Here is a 20,103-nt window from a genome sequence, read left to right as displayed (position 1 = left end):
CCTCTCCCGCCATGGAGCCCTGGGAGAGGGGCCCTGAGGGGACAGACACGGGGTTTCCCTGCCCCTGCTCAGCCTCGTTCCCCATTGGTTGGTTTGTGTTCCCCTGCGCGGGCAGAAGGACCCTTGGTCCGGTGACTGTAACAGTTCCTCCGCAGAGCCCCAGCCATGCGGCTGGAGAAATAAACATCTCTCTGAAACATCTACCACGAATCTGTCCATATATATTCTTTTCCACGGGACTCCTGGTTTGATATATGCTTGTTACAGTAATCCCTGCTGTAACAATCATGCCTCTGTTTTCCACTCAGTAGAAAATCAGATATAGCAGAAGTCATAAAATTAAACTGTATCAAGAGTGATGGGGATCTGTGCAAATGAGTAAGTGCAATAAAAGGATCTTCAACTGAAAATGCCTCATTGAAATTAAGTTGCCTGATACGGTTTTCTTTATTCAATTTTTCAGTGATGACTTTGCTGGAGTGAAGACACTGATGGTATCCAGGCAACACTGGTAATAGCAGAGCTACCTATGTTGAGAGAAAAAAGAAGGGACAAAAACCAGGAAAGAAGCAGCAACATCCAATATAGTGCAGGAATTAATTACTGCTCTGTCTCCCTGCTCTCACAGCTTTCACAAATCCCACCTCAGCCCACTCACCTAGACAGTCTCTGTCACAGCAAAGACCTGTTGCTTAAAGGACTGGTATCTCAGTGATTTTTTTTGCTGTTGTTGTTTGTTTGTTTGTTTGTTTGTTTTGAGTACTCCATGTCTGGGCTCTCTGCATTCAGCAGAGGTCTAGTAAATGCAATTCCACTGTTGGCATCCCATTTGGGGTAAGATGAGTTACGCCCAAGTGTCAGCTTGGGGAGGGGGGGGGCGCACAACCTCTGAGGCTGGCAGTGGGCACAAGGATGTGCTGGAATGCAGCCAGATAATGAAACTTGTCACTCAGCCTGTCATTGGCTTTAATAATGCATTCAAATGCAGCAAGCTCTGTCTCCAGAGATAGCTGGTAATGCACCAGCGATCATGAGCTCAAGAGAATCTATGTATAATTAATACTCTTTATGATGTAGAGTAATATGTAGAGGAATCCAAAAATAGGAGAGGTTTGAAGAACATATATTAGACCACCTAGGAGTAGAGAAAAAACTGAAGTAAGAGGTGAGGTACCAAGGTGAGGAGAATGAGACCCAGGAGGTACTCTGAACACAAAAGACAACTGTCTTTGTGGATAAGCTGCCAATGCTCCATTTTCATTCAAGTGAAGAAGAAAACGAAATAGGGTAAACCTAAGAGAATAAGCAGAGAACAGTTACACAGACCTGATGAGATGCTAGAAAATATACATGACTGATCAGGAGCCCCTCAAACTCTGGCTGTTACCTCCAGGACTAAATTTTAAGCAAGCTATGGTAGCACAGCCAAGAGAACATGACATTTTAATTTTACTTTTATTTTGTTAGTTACCTGGGGTTTAAGCTCCCAAGTTTGACTTTGGGACTGTCTTTCATATAATTCAATTTTCAAGGTAGGTTTGAATCAGATTAAAGCAAAGAAACCAAGAGCTGGCTGTCTTGTTGGAGATGGGCCAGGGAGGAGGGGTATGAAAGGAGCCCTGGGAATGCAGGCTGGTGTTTGCTAATTTTGCTTTCTGCTGGCTTTGCAGCTTTTTCTGGCTGGCAAGACAAAAGACACCAAAGTGTTCCCCAGGAGCCCAGTGAGAAATCCACAGCCCTCCCAGCTGCTCTGCTCCTCTTCCTTAGCTCCTCTGTGCTCCCACTCACAATCTCAGGTGCACTCAGTTGCTTAAGACATTAACTCTTCCAGAAAAGGCAGTTTAAAACAACATTCTAAAAGGCCAACACACACTCAATGCCATCTCCTCTCTGTTGGATGGCCTCCAAGCTGATCCTGCTTTGAGCAGGAGGTTGTGTTAGGCACTTTCTGAAGGTTCCTTCTAACCTGAGTTATCCTAGGTCTTGTGAACTTTTTGCAAGAGAGTAAGTGGGCACCCAGAGGCTATAACTAGGCCTACCAGATACATGAATATAAGCCCTTACTTTATCCTAAATTCAGTTCTTAAATGCAGACCTGCTGAAACTCCCCAGACTCTCCACTCCTTTCCCACCCTCCCTCAGATCACAGGTGTGGTGTCTCTCATCTTCCCACCCCTCCTCCTCTCTACCAGTGATGTTATACCCCCATACTTTCCTCCTAGTCCACTTCTCCTTCACCTTGATTTCATCCCATCACCACAGCGTAAGTTTAACTCCCTACCACTCAGCCCCAATCTTCCCTTTCCCATGCCAGGGTTCTCTTGTTCTCCCTCCACAGAAACCGTGCTTCCTCCTCTTCCACCATTATACTGATGTGGTTAATAAACTATTGAACATTAACTCTATGAGTGAATAGACTGAGGAACTTGGGCAATTGCTGTGCTGAAAAGTATTAATATGTGTTTGCAATGGGTTTTTTGTTTGCTTTATTTTTTTAAAAAAGCTATAGACAGTTATAGAGATTGAGATCTGTGTCAGAGTGAGGGATAGTTTTCTTCTTCTTGGTATTTTTTTTTATTGGTCAGCAATACAATACAACAATACAGAAATGCAGACCAAAAATTGTGTCAAAGAGTAAGCTGGCAATAGCTCAGCAACAAAACAAGCAATTTATCACTGTTCTGAAGCCTTGCTGGTTTTGAATCACTGGCTTTGGGAACACAGAACATGCACAACCCTAGGCCTGGATTATCAGCTGTCAAGTTATCAAAGCAAAGACTGCATCCCTGGTCATCTGAGAAGACTTGTGTACTTTTAGGTGAATCAGAATAATTTTTAGCTTTTTCACTAATTATTAAGGTAAAACTTTCAAAAGTAGGCAGAGATCCAACTCCCATGGCCAGTGACAATGCAAAGAGAAGGGCAGAAAATCTGGGAGATGATCTGTTAAGGATTAAACATTACAGAACCAATATATCCTGATGTAATCCTTGGGTTTGTTCCATGCCTTGATTGCATGCTTATATGAATATCCATAATTTGAGAAGTAAATAGGTCCTGTAAAATGCTTGTATCTATATGACAGAGCCTTTCTGAATGCTCATGAAACTCAAATGGAAAATATTATTTGACACTACATCAAAATCATGATACATAAAAACTGTTGGGTGGGAAATGGGGGAAGGGGTTTGTTCAGGAGCTTAATTGTTATCTAAAAATCTTCATCTTTTCATACATCAGCATAAACCAGGCTGGTTTACATTTGTTATTGAATGAATATATTCATTATATATTGAATGATCATATACTCACATTATTGAATGAATTTTTATTCATTGCAGCATGTGAATTTCAATGTAAATTGAAAAAATGATAAAAAATTTAGAGTTTCTTCATGATATGCAATTAAGTGCCTTGAGGAAGGGCTGTAATGGTGCTGCACATAGCTCAGTCAGCTGCTCATTCTCTTAGGAGAGTGATCCTTTACAGTTGTCTCAATATGTAGGTTTTCTGCAGCACAAATAGAAATAAAGACCAGTGTGATGTGTGGGTTCTGCCACCAGCAGACAATGAATGGTGAGAATCCAGCTCACAAAATAACTCCTCTGCTTCCTAGACATGAAAGCTGCAGTTAGGATTGGGTTTTGTTTGTTTCTTTAAGAAAGGGATAATACACAACAGAAGTAGTAAAAGATAGAAAATACATACTGATTCATAGTATGTATTCTCTGTATTTCATCCAATCCAGCCATAAAAAACTCAAGTGAGGGTGCATGATTTATTTTTCCTATGCAGAACTATTTCACTATATTTCACTATTAAGCTATTTTCCTGATTCTCAAGCTATTTATGATCTTTTTGCCTCTTTTTTTACTGTCAAGTCTTACACTAATTTTTGTCACAACTGTTCATAAATTCAAATATTAGTATATCCTTTCTTTTCCTCTTTTCAATTCCTAGATGAGCTTTATGTACTATTTAAAAAGATTAGTGCTCTCCTCATAAATGCATAGACAGCTTGCACTACTTCTGTCTTCTCCAATAGTTAAAAAAAAACCAAAAACAAACCACAGAATTTAATATTTGCTTCAAATGTTCATTTTCTTAAGCTTAACAGACTCAGTCAGGTAAAGGCATTTAAACTCACCCGTCCAGAAGAATACTTTTGTACCCATTTCACCACTGGTCTGGATGAAACACCAAGGGAAGAGAACTAGACATGATTCAAAGACTAATGCACCTCTCTCAGTTTGTGCAACAATATTTCATTTTGAGACCAAGAATTTACTCTGTTTTATGCAAATTAAGGGTGTGCTTCCATTTAATCAAGCAGTTTAAGTTCACCTGGTTGATTTTACCCTAAATCAGTTGAGCAGTGCTCAAGTTACGAGGATGCAGTTGTGGCCAGTCACATTTCAAGATGTGACCTCAAAGTCTGCTTTATATGAACAGACCCTCAGCCTATCTTCCAAGCTGAAGGGATTCAGGACCATCCCAGTACTGAAAAACTTGCAGATGCTTCAATCCATCCCTAAACTCAAGCTATTGTAGTCTGCCACAGAGTCAGGAAAATCTGGAGAGATGATGACCTATGTAGTGCATTTAATTGCTGGAGCTCAAATGACACCTGGGAACAAATTTATTACATCTAATTGACTACTAAAACCCATTCTTAGTTTATATGACGGATATTAATGCTACACTAAATATAAAGAAAGACATTACAGATAGTTGTTGATAGCTGTCCTGGACACTGAACCTGTAACATTTCTAACATGATCAAAGATTAGTACTGGAAAAGTAGTGAACAAAACATGAAAAATTTTTCCCCATCTGAGAAAGTGCTCAAAAGAGAGACCGTTAAGGTGAGCTTAATTCTGTAACCTGGATTATAGGAAATACACAGTGCAGAGAGAAGCAAAAACCCTGAAAATCCTTTTGTTGCATCTTCTAGACAAGTACAAATCAAGTATTTTAAAGAATAATTTGGTGAATGTTTCCTAGATATCATTAGTAACAGAGTCCTCAAAATCTCAAGTTCTTGGGCCACAAAGATATTACATTACAGTGAGTGGGAGAAATCAATTTCTACAAGAGTATCTGAGAATCTTCCTGAAGTACATCAGGAATATAACTTTTCAAAGCCTAAAGCACCCCACTACTGTTTACAGGGAGCACATAAAAATGCAAAGGGATCTTAACAACGTCAGGCTAAGTGAGTCAAGTGTAAAACAACTCCCCATAGAATGATGAAAACTGCAGAAGAAATTATCTCCAACACCACTGGCCTCTCCTCACCTTTTCCATCCCCAAGTCATTTCTGCAGGCAAAAGCAAGATGATGAGCTAAAAACCACTGCAACCTAAAATTACCCAAGCTACGTGTAAAACATGAGTTTTACTTTTTAAGTATAGAAAGTTTCTTAATGATCACATCAAACATGTATTACTCCTCCACTCTTAAAAATTTACTAATTTCTCCTCTTGAAGAAAACAACTGCTGTCTTCTCAAACTATTTAAAACCCTGAACAGATGTAGAGCTTGCATCATTGCAACCACACACAGAAATACTTACACTGTGTAAGAAGAAAAATATAGTTTTTCTAGCTTAATTATAAAAAAAAAAAAAAATTTAAATCCCTTGGTGCCATGCCAATTCATGATCTTTGGTGCTATATTCTTTTTAAAACACAACACTGGAAGCATCCAGCTCAATAGAAAGAGGCAAAAACTTTTCACTATTTAATTGATTCCGGGTTACGTGCAAAATTCAGTTGAATATAGTTAAGTGTGGTAGCAGAGCATAATAGATGTTGGCTCCATCTATTTTAAGATGCTTCCTGTCTCAGAAGTCTGGAGATATATGACGGGTACAGCCCAAATCCATCCTGGGCAGAGACTCCTGTCTGCCTTATCCTCCTCCAAACCCTGCTTTCCAAGCAAAGGAAACTTTCCCTGCAAACCCAGAGTCACAGGGATTTGCAGAGAATCCCCTAGGTGACTGGACATACTGCAAAGCACATTTCTCTTCAGTACACCGTATGTACTGCATTTCCAATGTCAGTGAAAGTCAGCCCTTACCATATGGGACATGTTGACACTGAATTTGGGAACAAAATGCTTCTCAGGAGTTTGGACTTAGGGTTGAGGTACACATTTGGAGTTTGTTATCCAGTACTTAATTTGTTCATTAAAAAATATTAATTTATGAAAGACACAAATTCAACAATTGCTGCTGCTGGGATTTCTGCAACATGTATAGACAGCGAGGCCCGTGGAAAGAAAATAGGGACCGATTCTTGACAGATGTTTCAGAGATCTTTATTTTCCAGCCGCATGGCCGGGGTCCTGCGGAAGAACCTCACAATCACGGGACCAGCAGGGTCCTTTTCGGGCAGGGGAACACAAAACAACCAATGGGGAACAGGACTGACCAGGAAGTAGGGAAACCCTGCAGGCCGTGCCTCTACTCCAGGGTCCCCTCTCACAGGACCCCATGCCAGGGGGGAGGAACCCCAACAAACAATACCTCAACAAAACCTGTCAGCTAGACTCTGCAAAGGCCACCCTCCACCACTTAAAAGAGGTCACAACTTAATGAGAAAAATATTTTTGATCTTTTAAATTGGAAGACCTGCTGCCTAAACTACCCATTGCCCAGTTGTTAGCAGATGATACACATTTGACTTGGTCAGTTTGTCATTGCCCTAAATGATGAACTCTTTTAAAATTAAAATCTCTCTGGCTTTAATTTCAGAAGACAGGAAAGTATCTTGTAGTAGGAAGCGTTACTGGGAAGTTATTGCTGTAATTGGCTGTCTACACAATTTTTACTTGCCCTTCCTTAAGGGAATGTCTGCTAGACTAAATAAAATTTCAGGTATTTCTATTGTTTGGGCTATGAAATGGATACTATCAGCTGATTTATGGGAATGGAATATAAGATAATGTGCTTTCTGGAATCTTCCAGAATAATCATTCTGGGCCATTAAAAATAAAAAAAGCAGATGAGAATTTTGGTAAGACATAACAGTTAGGAAAATGGTTTTTGGTATTTGTTATAAATAAGGGAAGGGGAGAATGAAGGAAGCACCAGATGCAATGTTTCTTCGCATTTTGCAAAAGCAAAGAAGGAATCTGCTTGGATAAAAATCAACCCTAAATGTGATCTCATCTTTTTCAGTTTAATAAATATTGACGTCTTTTTTCCTACTCACTGCTTTTTGCTTTTTCTTTCTCATTTTCGCTATTTGCATTTTATTCAGTTTGGGCAACAAATGAGATTGGTCAATATTCTTTGATGTTCAGAGATGTCTGACAATGCCTACAATTGTTAAAGATATAACTACTGCCACCAAAATCACACTGGGATATGTCATATTAATTTACATTTTCAACTCAGGTAATATCTCATTCCTTTCTTTGAGAAATCTTTCCTACTATAAAGAACTAACATGGCTTTATATCTGAAATTCTGCAATAATTTAACATTAAAGGTCACAGTAAATTGCCTGCAGTTTCCTTCCCCCTCTCTCTGCTAAATTGCACCCACACATGGTTAGCTGCTTCCTTCCACTGCAGCCAGGCAGTCCATAGGGAAGATAATTCACCTTTTCTACCTCCCCATGGAGAATCACTCACTGCAATGTCACTTCCAAGCATGCAACTGGTAGCTGCTGGCCATGAACTGTTATCACTTGCAAATAGCAAGTAAATGAGCTCCAGCATATTCAGAACTGTTGAGATATCTCAGTCCGGGATGTTTCAGCTGTGGATGTGAAGTGTCTAGGTTAAGGGATGCAGCTGCACCCTGTACTCCTGTTTTTACTGCCTCCGTACAATATTTCCCTGTCTACCCTGCTTTACACTAGTACAAAATGAAGACATATTTTTAAATGTGTTACTTTGTCAAAGAAACAGACATCTCATACTGTCTGAGCACCTTAATAACAAAAAACCCCACATGAAGTAAAGAGCGAGATCGTATCACTGCAGCTAAAGTCCAATTAATCTGTACATAAAGGAACAAATGAACATGTCTAATAATGCCTGTAAATGTACTAAACATTTCTGGAAATTTCTAGGCCCTTTTTGTCACACACTCCAGAGAGTCAAGCAAGTTTACCCACATCAACATGAATCATGGTGATGGGCAAGGAAGAGGTAGCAGAAACCACTTGCTGTGATGGTAACACAGCAAATACGCTGTAGGTACTCAGGATCAGAGCTCAGCTCTGTGCGTGCAGCAGGATGCCAGTCCCCCTCTTTGGGGGCTTGCAGAGCTGGCAACAGTTACAGCACTGGGCAGGAACTAGCAGAGCACAGAGTGACGCAAAAGACAAAACCATGGAAAAAGAAATATATTAGAAGAGTCTTTGGTTTAAGTAGACAGTTTTTGTCAAACTGTCAGCTCATGTAATTATATGAATAATTTCTTTTCAAACCACGACATCAACATTTTCCTCTTGTTCCTGCTGCAGTTTCTGTGGTATTATTCCTCTAGCCACAAGCAAGCATTTGATTAAAGCATATACCCAAGCAAGAAATGGCAAATCGTCTCACCTATAACAGAAACACATCCCAGTGGAGCGACAAGAGCAATGGGGGCGAATCCGTAGGCTGTGAAATTGCCCACCTCTCCAAGCCCTAGGAGGGCAATCCCACACCACCATAGCTTGCTCGTGTAGTAGGGCTTCTGCTCTGCTTGGCAAACCAGTCGGCGATGAGCGCATTTCTAGAAAATTAATTATTAGGAACAGGCATGAATAGAAAGACTTCCATTGTGTTCTTATGTCTGACAAAAGGGGAATAATTAAGGGGGTTGTCAACTTCAAGTTGCAGGTGCATCGAGGTTTTCTTTTTAAACATGACTTTGAGCTTGTTGCTGCAGAGCTTTGTGTTAACTCAGTGCTGCTTCAGATGTGCTTTCTCCACCATGGTGGAAAGGGCTGAAAAGTCAGGCCTCTGAATAAACCCAAAAAATGCTAAGTGAGTACTAGCTAGTGCTTCCTAGCTATCACCACACACATCTGTTCTTGTCTCAAAGCAAAGCTCAGCAGTTGTGCTCTGAATCTGGAAACACTCAAAGGCAGGAGACAGGGCAGAATCAGAACTGTGGCAACAAACTGGGACAGGAGGAACAGACAACAGGGTGTTCCTGTCCATGAAATCTATCCTCGCCAGAAATATCATTTCAAAATGGAAAAGGCAGCACTTAATCACATGTTCTGTAGGGAGGACTCTAAATTAATTAAATAGAATTTATGATTTGGCTACAATCTCCTGTTTGACCTTAGAAGGAGATCACAAGTAAAGCATTATTTTCTAAAGAAAAAACAGTTGGCACAGGTATAACATATACTCAAGTAATACTTCATCAACACTTCCTGGTACATGAAGAAGGTGTCATTGACACAAGTTGTAATTGTTTTCTCTCTGGCTGTACAGCAAGAACCTGTACATGGAACGGTAATTTGTCTTTGATCACACTGATCTTCTGAAATAGAGTCCAGGCAGTCTCCATCAAGAAAGTGTCGTAACTGGGAATGATGCAATGTTTACCACATTAATTCTGCAGATTATCATTTCCTTTCTTAAATTGCTCTCCAGTTTCTCTGCACATGGGTCAAAAAAGGTGGGAATCAAATGATACAGTTATTACAGTACAAGTGGTGGTAAAAGAAATTTTTTCTCCGTCACTTGCTATCTGACTTTAGAAGTCTCCCTGCAGAGCCTGGGGAGGTTGTAAAGAATTTTCCTCATACTCTCATCCTTCTCTGTAGGCTACTTGATAGAGTATGGGCCAACAGCAAAGTCTATAACACCCCATAGTCCTAGTCAGTGCCCTTGTTGAGAAGATGCAGCACATTATTGGAGCTTCATGCTGTGGAACCTGTTCAAGGGATGAAATTCTAGGAAGAAGTTTAGCCCTCCAAGGAGAAAAAGAGCAAAAGGAAATCAAACTTGAGACAGATGTTCTTCACAGTAACATCCAGGATTTTCCATTTTTATAAACAAGGAAACAAAAAAAGTCCAACAAAGATACAGATGAAATTAATATTAAATACTATTCAAATTATCACTCAAGAATACAAGTTTCTGCCGAAAATTAAATAGGACAAGTTTTTAACTGAATCCTGAGATGCGTTTTCACCCCAGAATCTTGTAGGATTAACTTTTGAGGGCATAGTGAGATTTAAAGATGTGAAGCGAACACAGGATGGTGAGCTCAGCAACTCCCCTACAGCCTTCGTTCTCCAGATGTCCATCTTCTCTGCACAGTAATGTGTGCAAATGGTATTTAGATGGAGGCTGTTTATAACTCAGTTATAGCTGCTAGAGGGAGGAGAAGCAGGATAATGGACTGCATGATCAGAGAGGGACAGAGAATAAAAAAATTTGGCCTGTCCCATTAATAGGAGTGTGAAGATAAATGTTGAGATCTAGGGAAAGTCATTATTCATATTTAGAAGAATGGAGAAAAACATAATTTAAAGGATAAAAAAAATTCAGTTTAAACTTTCTGTCAAATGGCAGTGAGAGCTATTGGGTTTTCCTAACCAGCATTTAAAAAGCTGATCATTCAAATCCAGGAAGGGCTGTTATGATTATGGCTGTCAGCAGAAGTCAGCCTTTATGCCTCAGTACATCCCCTTGCAAAGCATCTACTTTGACATCCAGTACCCTCAGCAGACAAAAGATGTGAAGTCTGAACAACCTCATCATTATGGCTAGACTGAATTTCCACTTCACTTTTCTTCACTTCACCTTTACCTTTCCACTTCAACTTCAGAGGTCTTCCTAGAGCCTGTCCTAGTGCTGTCACCACCAGCAGGCTGGAACTCATGTTGGAGAGGCAGCAGTCACCTCAACTTGCCTACCACCTCTGGCTAAACAGGTTTCTTTCTATGGGATTCTCCAGCTAATGATGTTTAAAATAGGAGGGAACCACTGAAGAACCTTCTACCATTAATGAAGTGGGTTACTATGAATAGAAGATTTCATATTCCACAACTTTCTGTTTCATCCTTTACAGAAAAAGCAAGAAATAGCTTTATATGAGGCCTGTACAACTTCTAAAATACCAGCTAGCAAAAATACTTCTTCTGGACAATTTACACAACAGTGTTTTCTGTGCTTTAAAAACTTTTGTTAGAAGACCTAAAAATACAATGATGTCTACAAGATAGAGATTATAATGAAAAATTTAACTTTCTACTGAGTATGTATTCTAATTATTAAAACAGAAAGGATTTTATAAATGACATCCCACAACCCTTTACCACAGTTGTAAGGGCAGCACCTCCCATTACTTTTATGATTTAAATAGTGTTTACTCAGATTATCTTAATTGCAGGAAAAAAAGCTAAATTGGTCAAAGTTGTTTTGGGGTCCAGTATTCCTAAAACCTTTACGTCTTTATGCATTTATGGAACAGGTCCTCAGGGAGCAGACTCAGAAAGAGGCCCTCTTTGATCTGCTGCTTGTCAACAGAGCAGATCTCGTCACCAGTGTGGTGACTGGCGCCATCTTTGCCACAGAGACCACAAAATGCTCGAGTTTAAAATCTTTGTTGACAGGAGGAAAAGTGCAGCAAAACCTCAGCTCTGGACATGAGGAGAGCAGACATCAGGCTGCTCAGGGAACTAGTTAGAAAAGTCCCCTGGGAAATGTTTTTGTAGTGCTGGGGTCTGTCAGTGCTGGTCACTTTTTAAACATCACCTCCTAAGAACACAGGAGCAGCAATTCCCCAATGTCAGAAGTCAAGCAGAAGAGGCAGAAGACTGGCTTGGCTGAACAGGGATCTTCCCTTGGAAATAAGAGAAAAAAGGAAAGTGTGTGCCCAGTGGAAGCAAGGTCAGGTGACCTGGAAAGAATACAGAGATGCAGCTTGCCACTGTAGGGAGAAAGTTTGTGTGGCCAAAGCTCAGCTGGAGTTGAAGATGGCCAGAAATGTGGATGACAATAAAAAGAGATTTTTCAGACATATAATAGCAAAAGGTAGCATAGAAATAGCATCAGCCTGTTACAGGATGAGGATGGGCACTTCACAAACAGGGACATGGACAAGGCAGAGGTGTTTAAGGCATTCTTTGCCTCTGTCTTCAACAAGGATGACAGACCAAGGGGGTCTCAGTACCCTGAGCTGGAGGACCATGGCTGTGAGAATGATCAAATCCCAGCTAACCCTGAACTTGTTCAGGATCTACCGCTCCAGCTGGATCCCTACAAATCTATAGGGCCTGATGGGATTCATCCAAGAATCCTCAAAGAACTAGCTGATATAATTGCAAAGCCTCTCTCGATTGCTTTTGAGCAGTCTTGGGGATCTGGAGAGGTCCCAGCTGACTGGAAGCTGGTGAACATTGTCCCACTTTTCAAGAAGGGCAAGAAGGAGACCCTGGAAAATATACACCTGTCAGTCTCACTTCAGTGCCAGTAAAATAATGGAAGAGATTATTCTGGGACGTATTGAAAAATACCTGGAGGACAACATAGTCATTGGTCACAGCCAGCACAGCTTCATGAGGAGAAAGTTCTGCTTGTCAAACCTGATTTCCTTCTATAATAGGGTAACCCACCTAGTTGATCTAGGAAAGCCAGTTAATGTAATCTTTTTGGAATTCATCAAAGCTTTTGATACTGTCTCTCATAGTATCCTTCCTTCCTCCCAGGTTCAGTGGGACCACAAGTGAGTCGCAGCTGGTATTTCCTTCTGGCACATTCAAAGGAGGAGGAGTTATAACCATTTCTTCTATTCCTGTATGACAATCACAGCACAGAACAGGTTGAGAGCTCCCAACAACTCCCAACTTCCAGAAACTAGAGCAGGGCACTGCTAGATTACAGTTAATGAAAGAGAGAAGGTTTATTAAATGCAACAATTTTGCATTTTGAACTTCACCAAAACCAAACTGCAATGTAACTACTTGCTAAATGTAAACAACTCTGAATAAAGAGAAACCATATCATACCTGTATATTCAAAGAGACACTAATGAGAAAATTTGAAGCAGCAGCAAGTAAAACTCCCAAGAGCTGAGTCTGCAAATCACAAAACAAAGAAATACAAAAATAATTATTAGTTTAAGAAGAACAATATAATGGTGGTTTTCTCATAGCACATTATAACCCAATCAAAATCAAATTATTTTACTTTTCAGTCACTGAGTTCATGCTGCAGTGAGTAAAGTGATAAGAAATACCTCTGCACATTTGTCTAGGGCTTAAGTAGTAAACAAGTGGAAATGGAAAGGGCGTGTCAGTGGTTTTGCTGTCCTTCAGTAGAACACCTTCTTAAATCTCATGAACGAAAAAACTAGGCAGGTTTGCATTGAAAACCACATACAGGGCTTTTTTCCCCCCAGAAAAGGGCCTGGTTTTTACATTATCCTGAAGGAAAATCATTATCAATCAAACCATTCCTATTGGAACACCATTATCTTATGTGTTAACATATCCACTATTTGACAGGGCAGCCAGGATCATAGGTCTCCTGACAGTTTCTTCAATGTATTGTGTTATTTCATCAAATAATTTCCTAATCAGACTGTCTAATTTTCAGTAAGATTTGCAGACTTTCTATGAAGCCAAGAAATTAAAAACATTCAAGCAGGATTCAGTATTTTGGAAAGCAGTCATTTAAAGATGCCATTTCAGCAAGGTCAAACAACAGGTACTTGATAGAGCTCCCTGTCCACTTTCAAAATGTTCTGACGCATTGCAAGCCATCCTAAGTGTATTAAAAACCCATTCAAGGTCACTTCTACAGAGCTATGAGGAGCCCCATTAGCTTGTAGAAAAGACAAACATACCATCAGTTTTTATAAACAAGGTCATGGTAATATAACCCAGCATAACAACTGTTTGCAGGCTGTAAAGCACCATCCAACTCTATGCTCACAGCCTCAGGTTTCATGATACTTATCCAAGAAGGTCCCTGGACAACTCTGAACAGGCAGTGCCTACCAGCCACAGAGACTGTTACCCGTCAACATTTATAAGGAGCAACAAGTTGTCCAGGAAGCACGTGGGGGGGAGATTGTTGCCTTGGCTAGGTATTCCCAGACTAAGAAAAGGCATTCCCAAAAGTGTGAAGGAACAACAGCCTTATTACAAATCGATTATAATATTCTTATTTAAGCCAAACAGCAGAATCCAACCATTTCCAGCCCATATGTTTCTGTAGTGGCTTAGAGTGGGCAGGAGAAGCAGACAACAGAACTGCTCCGAGTGAAGTGCTTGGCTGCCTGCCAGGTGTCACCAAGACGTGACTGATGGGTGCAAGGGGATTCAGAGACAAGAATGCAGGAAGTGAGAGGGCTCACTCTGCTAACTATTACAGCATCAGTGCCACAACCTGGGTACAATAAGCGTTCAGTGAGAAGCATTACTCAAGAGTTCAGCCCATAGCTTCTGGTGCATGGCCACTGGAGGTCCTTCCCCTCTTGCATCGTTTCCTCAGGATCCTCCAGTGGGTGTTCCAGCAGCATGTTCTGGGCTCTCACACACACACTGTGTTTTTCACGCTCTGGGAACATATGTCACTGGAGCCAGTGGAAAGTGTGTGATGAGACATCTCAGCACACCGCAGCACAGACATCTCTGCTGAGATCAGCACTGTTATAGGGACACAGCAGCCTCCTTCCACTCTGGGGAAGTGCTGTCACATGGACACCACCCCAGCCTTGCAGAAGCAGAGGGGTTGGGTTTTGCTTCCTTATGCCTTAATGCTCTAGCATCAAATCCTGAGCACTGATCTTGCCCAAAGTTTGACAACTTCATCCTGCACACACAGCAGCTTCAAAAAACAGCAACTAAATAAAAACTTTTTTCTTGCTCCCGAAGACTTGTACTGTTTAAATGACAACATGCTCCCTTGTGAGGAGGTGGAGAAGTGGCCTTGTCAGCCTCATCATGAAGTGTTAAAGAAAAAGGAGACAGCAGGGAATAGAAAGCAGAAACTGCCACTTCATTTACCCCATCGTCTTATTGCACTTACATTAGTAATTGTAACAAATCCCCACTACTCCCAGCAGAGAACTCAGTCTCTCTGAGGCTCTTTTTCTTCCAGAGGCTGATCCTATCATTATGGCTGCATGTCAGGATGCAACCCCTTGCAGCTCCTTCCTCCCAATTTTCCACTGGGGGTCACAAACGCTGCTCAGGACTCAGTAGGCAACCAGCACTCCAGGAAGGAAACACCACTGATCTTAAGCCAGACCACAAAAGGGTCTCTATCCAGCTCTGGAGGTAAAACTTCAATGCAGCTGGTGAGCAGAGGATGAGGTCATGTGTTCCATTGGTCATTTAAAGTAATGTGCTAAATCAGATCCATGTGTGGGTACTGATGATGACCTGAGTGCGTGCCCCTAGAGGCTGTGAATCAAATCTCCAGCAGTGGGTTTCCAATGCCCTGCGTCATGGGTGTCCTCCCTAGAACAGCAACTGCTTTTGCACCACAGTGGTTGCTTCACCAGGTATGTGTGAGCTTGGCTCATAGATCACTGTGGGACACATAAGATTTCTGTCATGATGACCAGCCTGTGTCTGAGCAGAAACCATCTTACAAATGTCAATTCTCTTCCTGGAGAATCACAGAATGGTTTGGGTTGGAAGGGACCTTAAATATAATTTAATTCCAGCCTCTCTGCCATGGGCAAGGACACCTTCTACTACACCATGTTGGTCAAAGCCCCATCCAGCCTGGCCTTGAACATTTCCAGGGATGGGGCATCCAAAATTTCTCTGTGGAAGCTGTTCCAGTGCCTCACTACCCTCATTGTGAAAAGCTTCTTCCTTGTACCTAGTCTAAATCTACCATCTTTTATCTTACAATCATTACCCTGTGACACTCCTCTGTGCCCACCTTAAGCAACCTCCTAGTCTGTGCACAAGAAAAAACAGTGCATGTGTATGATCAACGCAAATGTGTAGTGGCAGTCTGGGCTCAAATCTTACCCTCATAGCTCTGCTCATTTTATCGCAATGACCACATGTTTCACCTGAGCGTTGCTGTTGGCATACATACTGCACTGCCTGCTCCAGGCTGACAGGTGTTAATGAGCTCTGCTTAGCATGATGATAGCACCAGGCTTCCAAACGCAGGGCTGAACAGACCCCTAAAGATTGAGAGCAGAGTACGTTGCCCTAAGGAGGTCAAATATCACATGGATCCATTCAGGGAGACGAGATGAAGGTAAAGTAACACCATGCAGCTACAGCATGGCAAAATTGTCTCATGCAGGTACATACTCACACATTCTTATATTAAATAAATAAAGGGGAAAACACAGTAAAGAGGAAAAGTACATTGCAAGCATCTCAAATCAGAATGAATCCTAAATCAGCAGGTAATTTCTAAGGAACCAGGGTTATCGCATACAGCCGCACTCAAACAGAAGAGAAAAAATAGGATAGCATATCTCAGGCTAGTAAAACCACACACAAATGAAAGATGACCTGCAACTGGAGACAGATCACAACATGGTTACTGTATCGCCCTAAAGGCCACCAGAGTCCTTCTGTTCTCATCTTATCATGTGAGAGGCTTCCTTATTTGTGCAGTGTCTGCCATTTAATATCCTTCAGAGACTAAAGGACTGGTGGAACAGCCAGTTTAATAAGTAATAAAAATGATATTCTCTGAGTTTCCAGTTGTGATATCCAGTTGTGATATCATCCACAGCACTGCAGAGCTTCCCACACGTAAGTCTCAAGACAAACCTCAGTTGGGGAATTCAGCTGCAGACAACTTCAGATCCATGGTACTACTTCAGTCAACTAAGGACTTCTACAGGAAAGAGCTTTAAATATTCAAAACTGTTGGCATAAATTGCAAGTTTCTTCATCACTGAAACATCTGTCTGAGCATACAGGCCACTTTGTCAGACCCCAGATTTCAAACTGTTGACACATTCTTCCAGTGCTTCCAAATGCATGAGGCTTGTCACAGAAACATCTTGCCCTTAAGTTTTCCAGAAAATAAAAAACAATACAGAAATTTAATTTACTTCACCTTAATATGTTTTGGAACAAGCCATGGAAGTCACCTATCCACTTTGAAGTCCCTTCCAGATAACCCCTGAGTACATAGACCATGGACTGACATTGTGGATCTGTCAACATTTTCCTTGGTGGCAAAATAGGCTTGACGAATGCCTTCCTCTGGCCTGCCACTCCCTCACTGCCTTGCTTAGGCACCTGAAATAATCCATCCAAAATATACCCCGTTACCATTATGTTCTTTATAAGCTACCTGCCAGTGTTTAACACTAAAGGTAGGTCAAAATTCACAATCCACAGGAAGGGTTTTAAGCTGGTGACCCTGTGCAGTTTGTCAAGGGTGACACTGACCTGCACAGGGGCTGCCAGAGGTAACAAGCTCAAGAAATGGCAAATTCGCCTCAAGCAAGGCACCTTCAGTGCTCACCTGGCATCCCCATCCCGGCCACATGAGAGTCCTGCACAAGCTGAGGCATGGGCAAAGGAGGTTTGAACTATCAGTCAGGAGAAATCCATTTGCCACGTGGAGGGGCAGCACATTGCTACTCAAAATAAGTGAATGGGTACGGTCCTGCTTCCAGCACTCAGGCAGGACCTGATGCTTATTTACCAGAGCACCTTTTCACATCATTTTGAAAGTATTTTAAAATGATATTATACATGCAAAATCTCTATTTATTGTCAAAGTAAAATAAGGGGTTTATGGCAAATGAAATCTGTATCTTTGGCAATAATTCTAGTAAGTTTATCACTTGCAGACTAAAATCTGCATTGGAGACTCAGTTATATGGTGAAATGCAATTTATCCTTATTACATGAGTATTTTCCTAAAGCACATTAAACTGCAGTTGCCAGGTCTGTAAAATGAAAACTTAGAAAAAGGAACTTAACTTGCATTGACTAAAAGGTATATGCCATTATTTATGGAAACTTGCTATGGCTATAAATTGAACTGATGAGCAGAAAAAAACCTAAACACTTTAAATGTCTGTTGTTGGCTCACTCATCAAGGCTAGTTAAACTGTTACTATTTTTTCTTGATTTCTCTATGTATTTGTGATCTAAAGGTATTCCCAACAAATTTAATGGCATGTACTGTTTCAAAAGCTATGCACCATTTCCAATAATTGGGATTTTGTCAGACCTCAATGGATCTCATTAAAAAAAAAAAGAGAAAGGGGTGGAACATGTTCTGAACTTCCAATTATGAGTTAACTCTGAAGCAAGAGGAATTCAGAGTCCTTAACAAAAACCATATTTTTCAAAGAGCTACCATGTGGAATTGGGAGAGGCTTATCATTTAGCTATTATTATTCACAGAGCTCTGGCTGTACTCAGTGCTTTACAGATGTATAAATAAAACAAGGTCCTTATTTCAATGGTTTTCATAGTGCTATTCATATACTCAGATATGGGTTAAGGTCCATATGAAGTACTGAAGGACAGCTGAAATAAGAGTAAAAAGGCAATTACCAGTGTGGGAACATGAAATGAAAATACATTTGATTTGTTCCTTGTGACGCAAAAGAAAAAGGACGTTGTTCAATATATGAGGAGAGAATCAAAACATTTGGCATCATCTTTGTTAGGAATAGAGAGAGGAGACTTGGTAACTACACTACCTCACAAATTTAAAATACATCTTTTTCCAGAAAAGTGACAAATTGCAAAGGCTGGAATGAGAGCCTGGTAAGTTATGAAAAGGTGGGGGAACTTGAGAGGATACAGCAACTATGGAAGTGGGACTCTTTTATTTATCTCCGTGTTTTAACCACTTTCATGAGATCCTATTTATATTCATCACACTGATTATTTTAATTAATATGCATAGCAGTTAACAAACCAAGCTGGAGAACATGAACTGTAAAATAAAGTAACTAAAGTAACTTTTTATATGCTTACTAAGGTTATATACAAACATATCCACCCACAGTACTGTTAACAAGCCTAGAATGATAGAGTTATTTAAATTGAAAAAGACCTCTAAGATCATTCAGTCCAACAATAATGCAGTACTGCCAAGTCTACCACTAAACCCTAAGGACCACATCTACACATCTTTCAAACACCTTCAGGAATGGTGACTCAACCTCCTTCCTGGGCAGACTGTTCCAATGTTTAAGAACCTTTTCTGTGAAGAAATTTTTCCTACTGTACTATTTAAACCTTCCCTGACACAACCTGAGGAAATTTCTTCTTGTTCTATCACTTGTTAATAGGGAGACAAGACTCACCCACCTCACTACAACCTGCTTTCAGGTAGTTTTAAGAGACCACTATGAGTAGCAATTTTTTTTCCTTTTTGAAGAGTTAAAACCAAACCCCTCGACTCCTAAATTTCAATTTCTTATTCTCAGGAATGAAATCTTAAAACTAGAAATAAGTGGGAGAATGGAGAAGGGGCAGAATTGATATTTACACTGTTTCTGTGAATAGCCTGTGATACTTTGGGACACTTTAGTTTCTGGGATATTTTGCTGCATACTCAAAGACCATTTCATGTTTTTAATAATGCCTGCTAGATTGCAAATAAAAACCTCTCAAATGACTGTATAAAAACATCAATCATATCTGAAAACATCTTAATAAAAAGATTTTCTCAAGTACCATCACATATCGTCTCCATGGCAACTACAGAAATTACATACCAGGAAAAGCAAGAATAGGATTATAAACTTTTGTCAGTTTCCAGGTCCCACAGGAGAAACAGGGAGGCAAGCTAGCACTGCCTGACCAGCTTCTCCCACAAAATGGCCAGTTGGCTTGGGGATACACTTCTTTTGCTTTCCAGGGGCAGGCTTTCTGGATGTTCCTGTTTGACCCAGTCTAATTCCTGGTGTACAAGGTAAGGTCCAAGCCGGACCACTCCAAGCCTAGGTATATTAATCCCCAGAAGCTACAGTCTGCCTCACATTGAGAAGCTGTGTTGTTCCTATCCTTGCTTAATGTGGCTCCCTTGGACCCCTAAACTGAGAGCCAAAGAGGTGATACAAGGCTTATGGGAAGATGGAGGCAAGCTCAAAAGGGAGCTATCTGAACAACTGAGTAAATAGTGCTGTTAAGTGTTACATCAGGCAGGGCAAGGCACAAGGAGTACTCT

At 40.8% G+C, this 20,103-nt stretch overlaps 1 protein-coding gene across 3 annotated transcripts in view; it reads right to left on the bottom strand.

The window, feature by feature from the left end:
- The window catches only part of NIPAL2 (NIPA like domain containing 2), a 56,013-nt gene that overhangs the window by 24,027 nt on the left and 11,883 nt on the right, over nucleotides 1-20,103 (bottom strand). For all 3 annotated transcript variants that reach the window (XM_017730366.1, XM_017730365.1, XM_008630727.2), the window contains exons 2-3: nucleotides 12,975-13,043; nucleotides 8,563-8,734 (exon numbers count right to left, since the gene is read on the bottom strand). In XM_017730366.1, the coding sequence (XP_017585855.1) occupies nucleotides 8,563-8,734; nucleotides 12,975-13,043 (241 nt within the window). The remainder of the gene's footprint in view (nucleotides 1-8,562; nucleotides 8,735-12,974; nucleotides 13,044-20,103) is intronic.

The sequence above is a fragment of the Corvus brachyrhynchos genome, unplaced genomic scaffold, assembly GCF_000691975.1.
Source record: "Corvus brachyrhynchos isolate BGI_N302 unplaced genomic scaffold, ASM69197v1 scaffold302, whole genome shotgun sequence".
NCBI lineage: Eukaryota > Metazoa > Chordata > Aves > Passeriformes > Corvidae > Corvus > Corvus brachyrhynchos.
The sequence above is the reverse complement of the archived record's forward strand: the minus strand, read 5'-3'. Positions and strand labels throughout refer to the sequence as shown.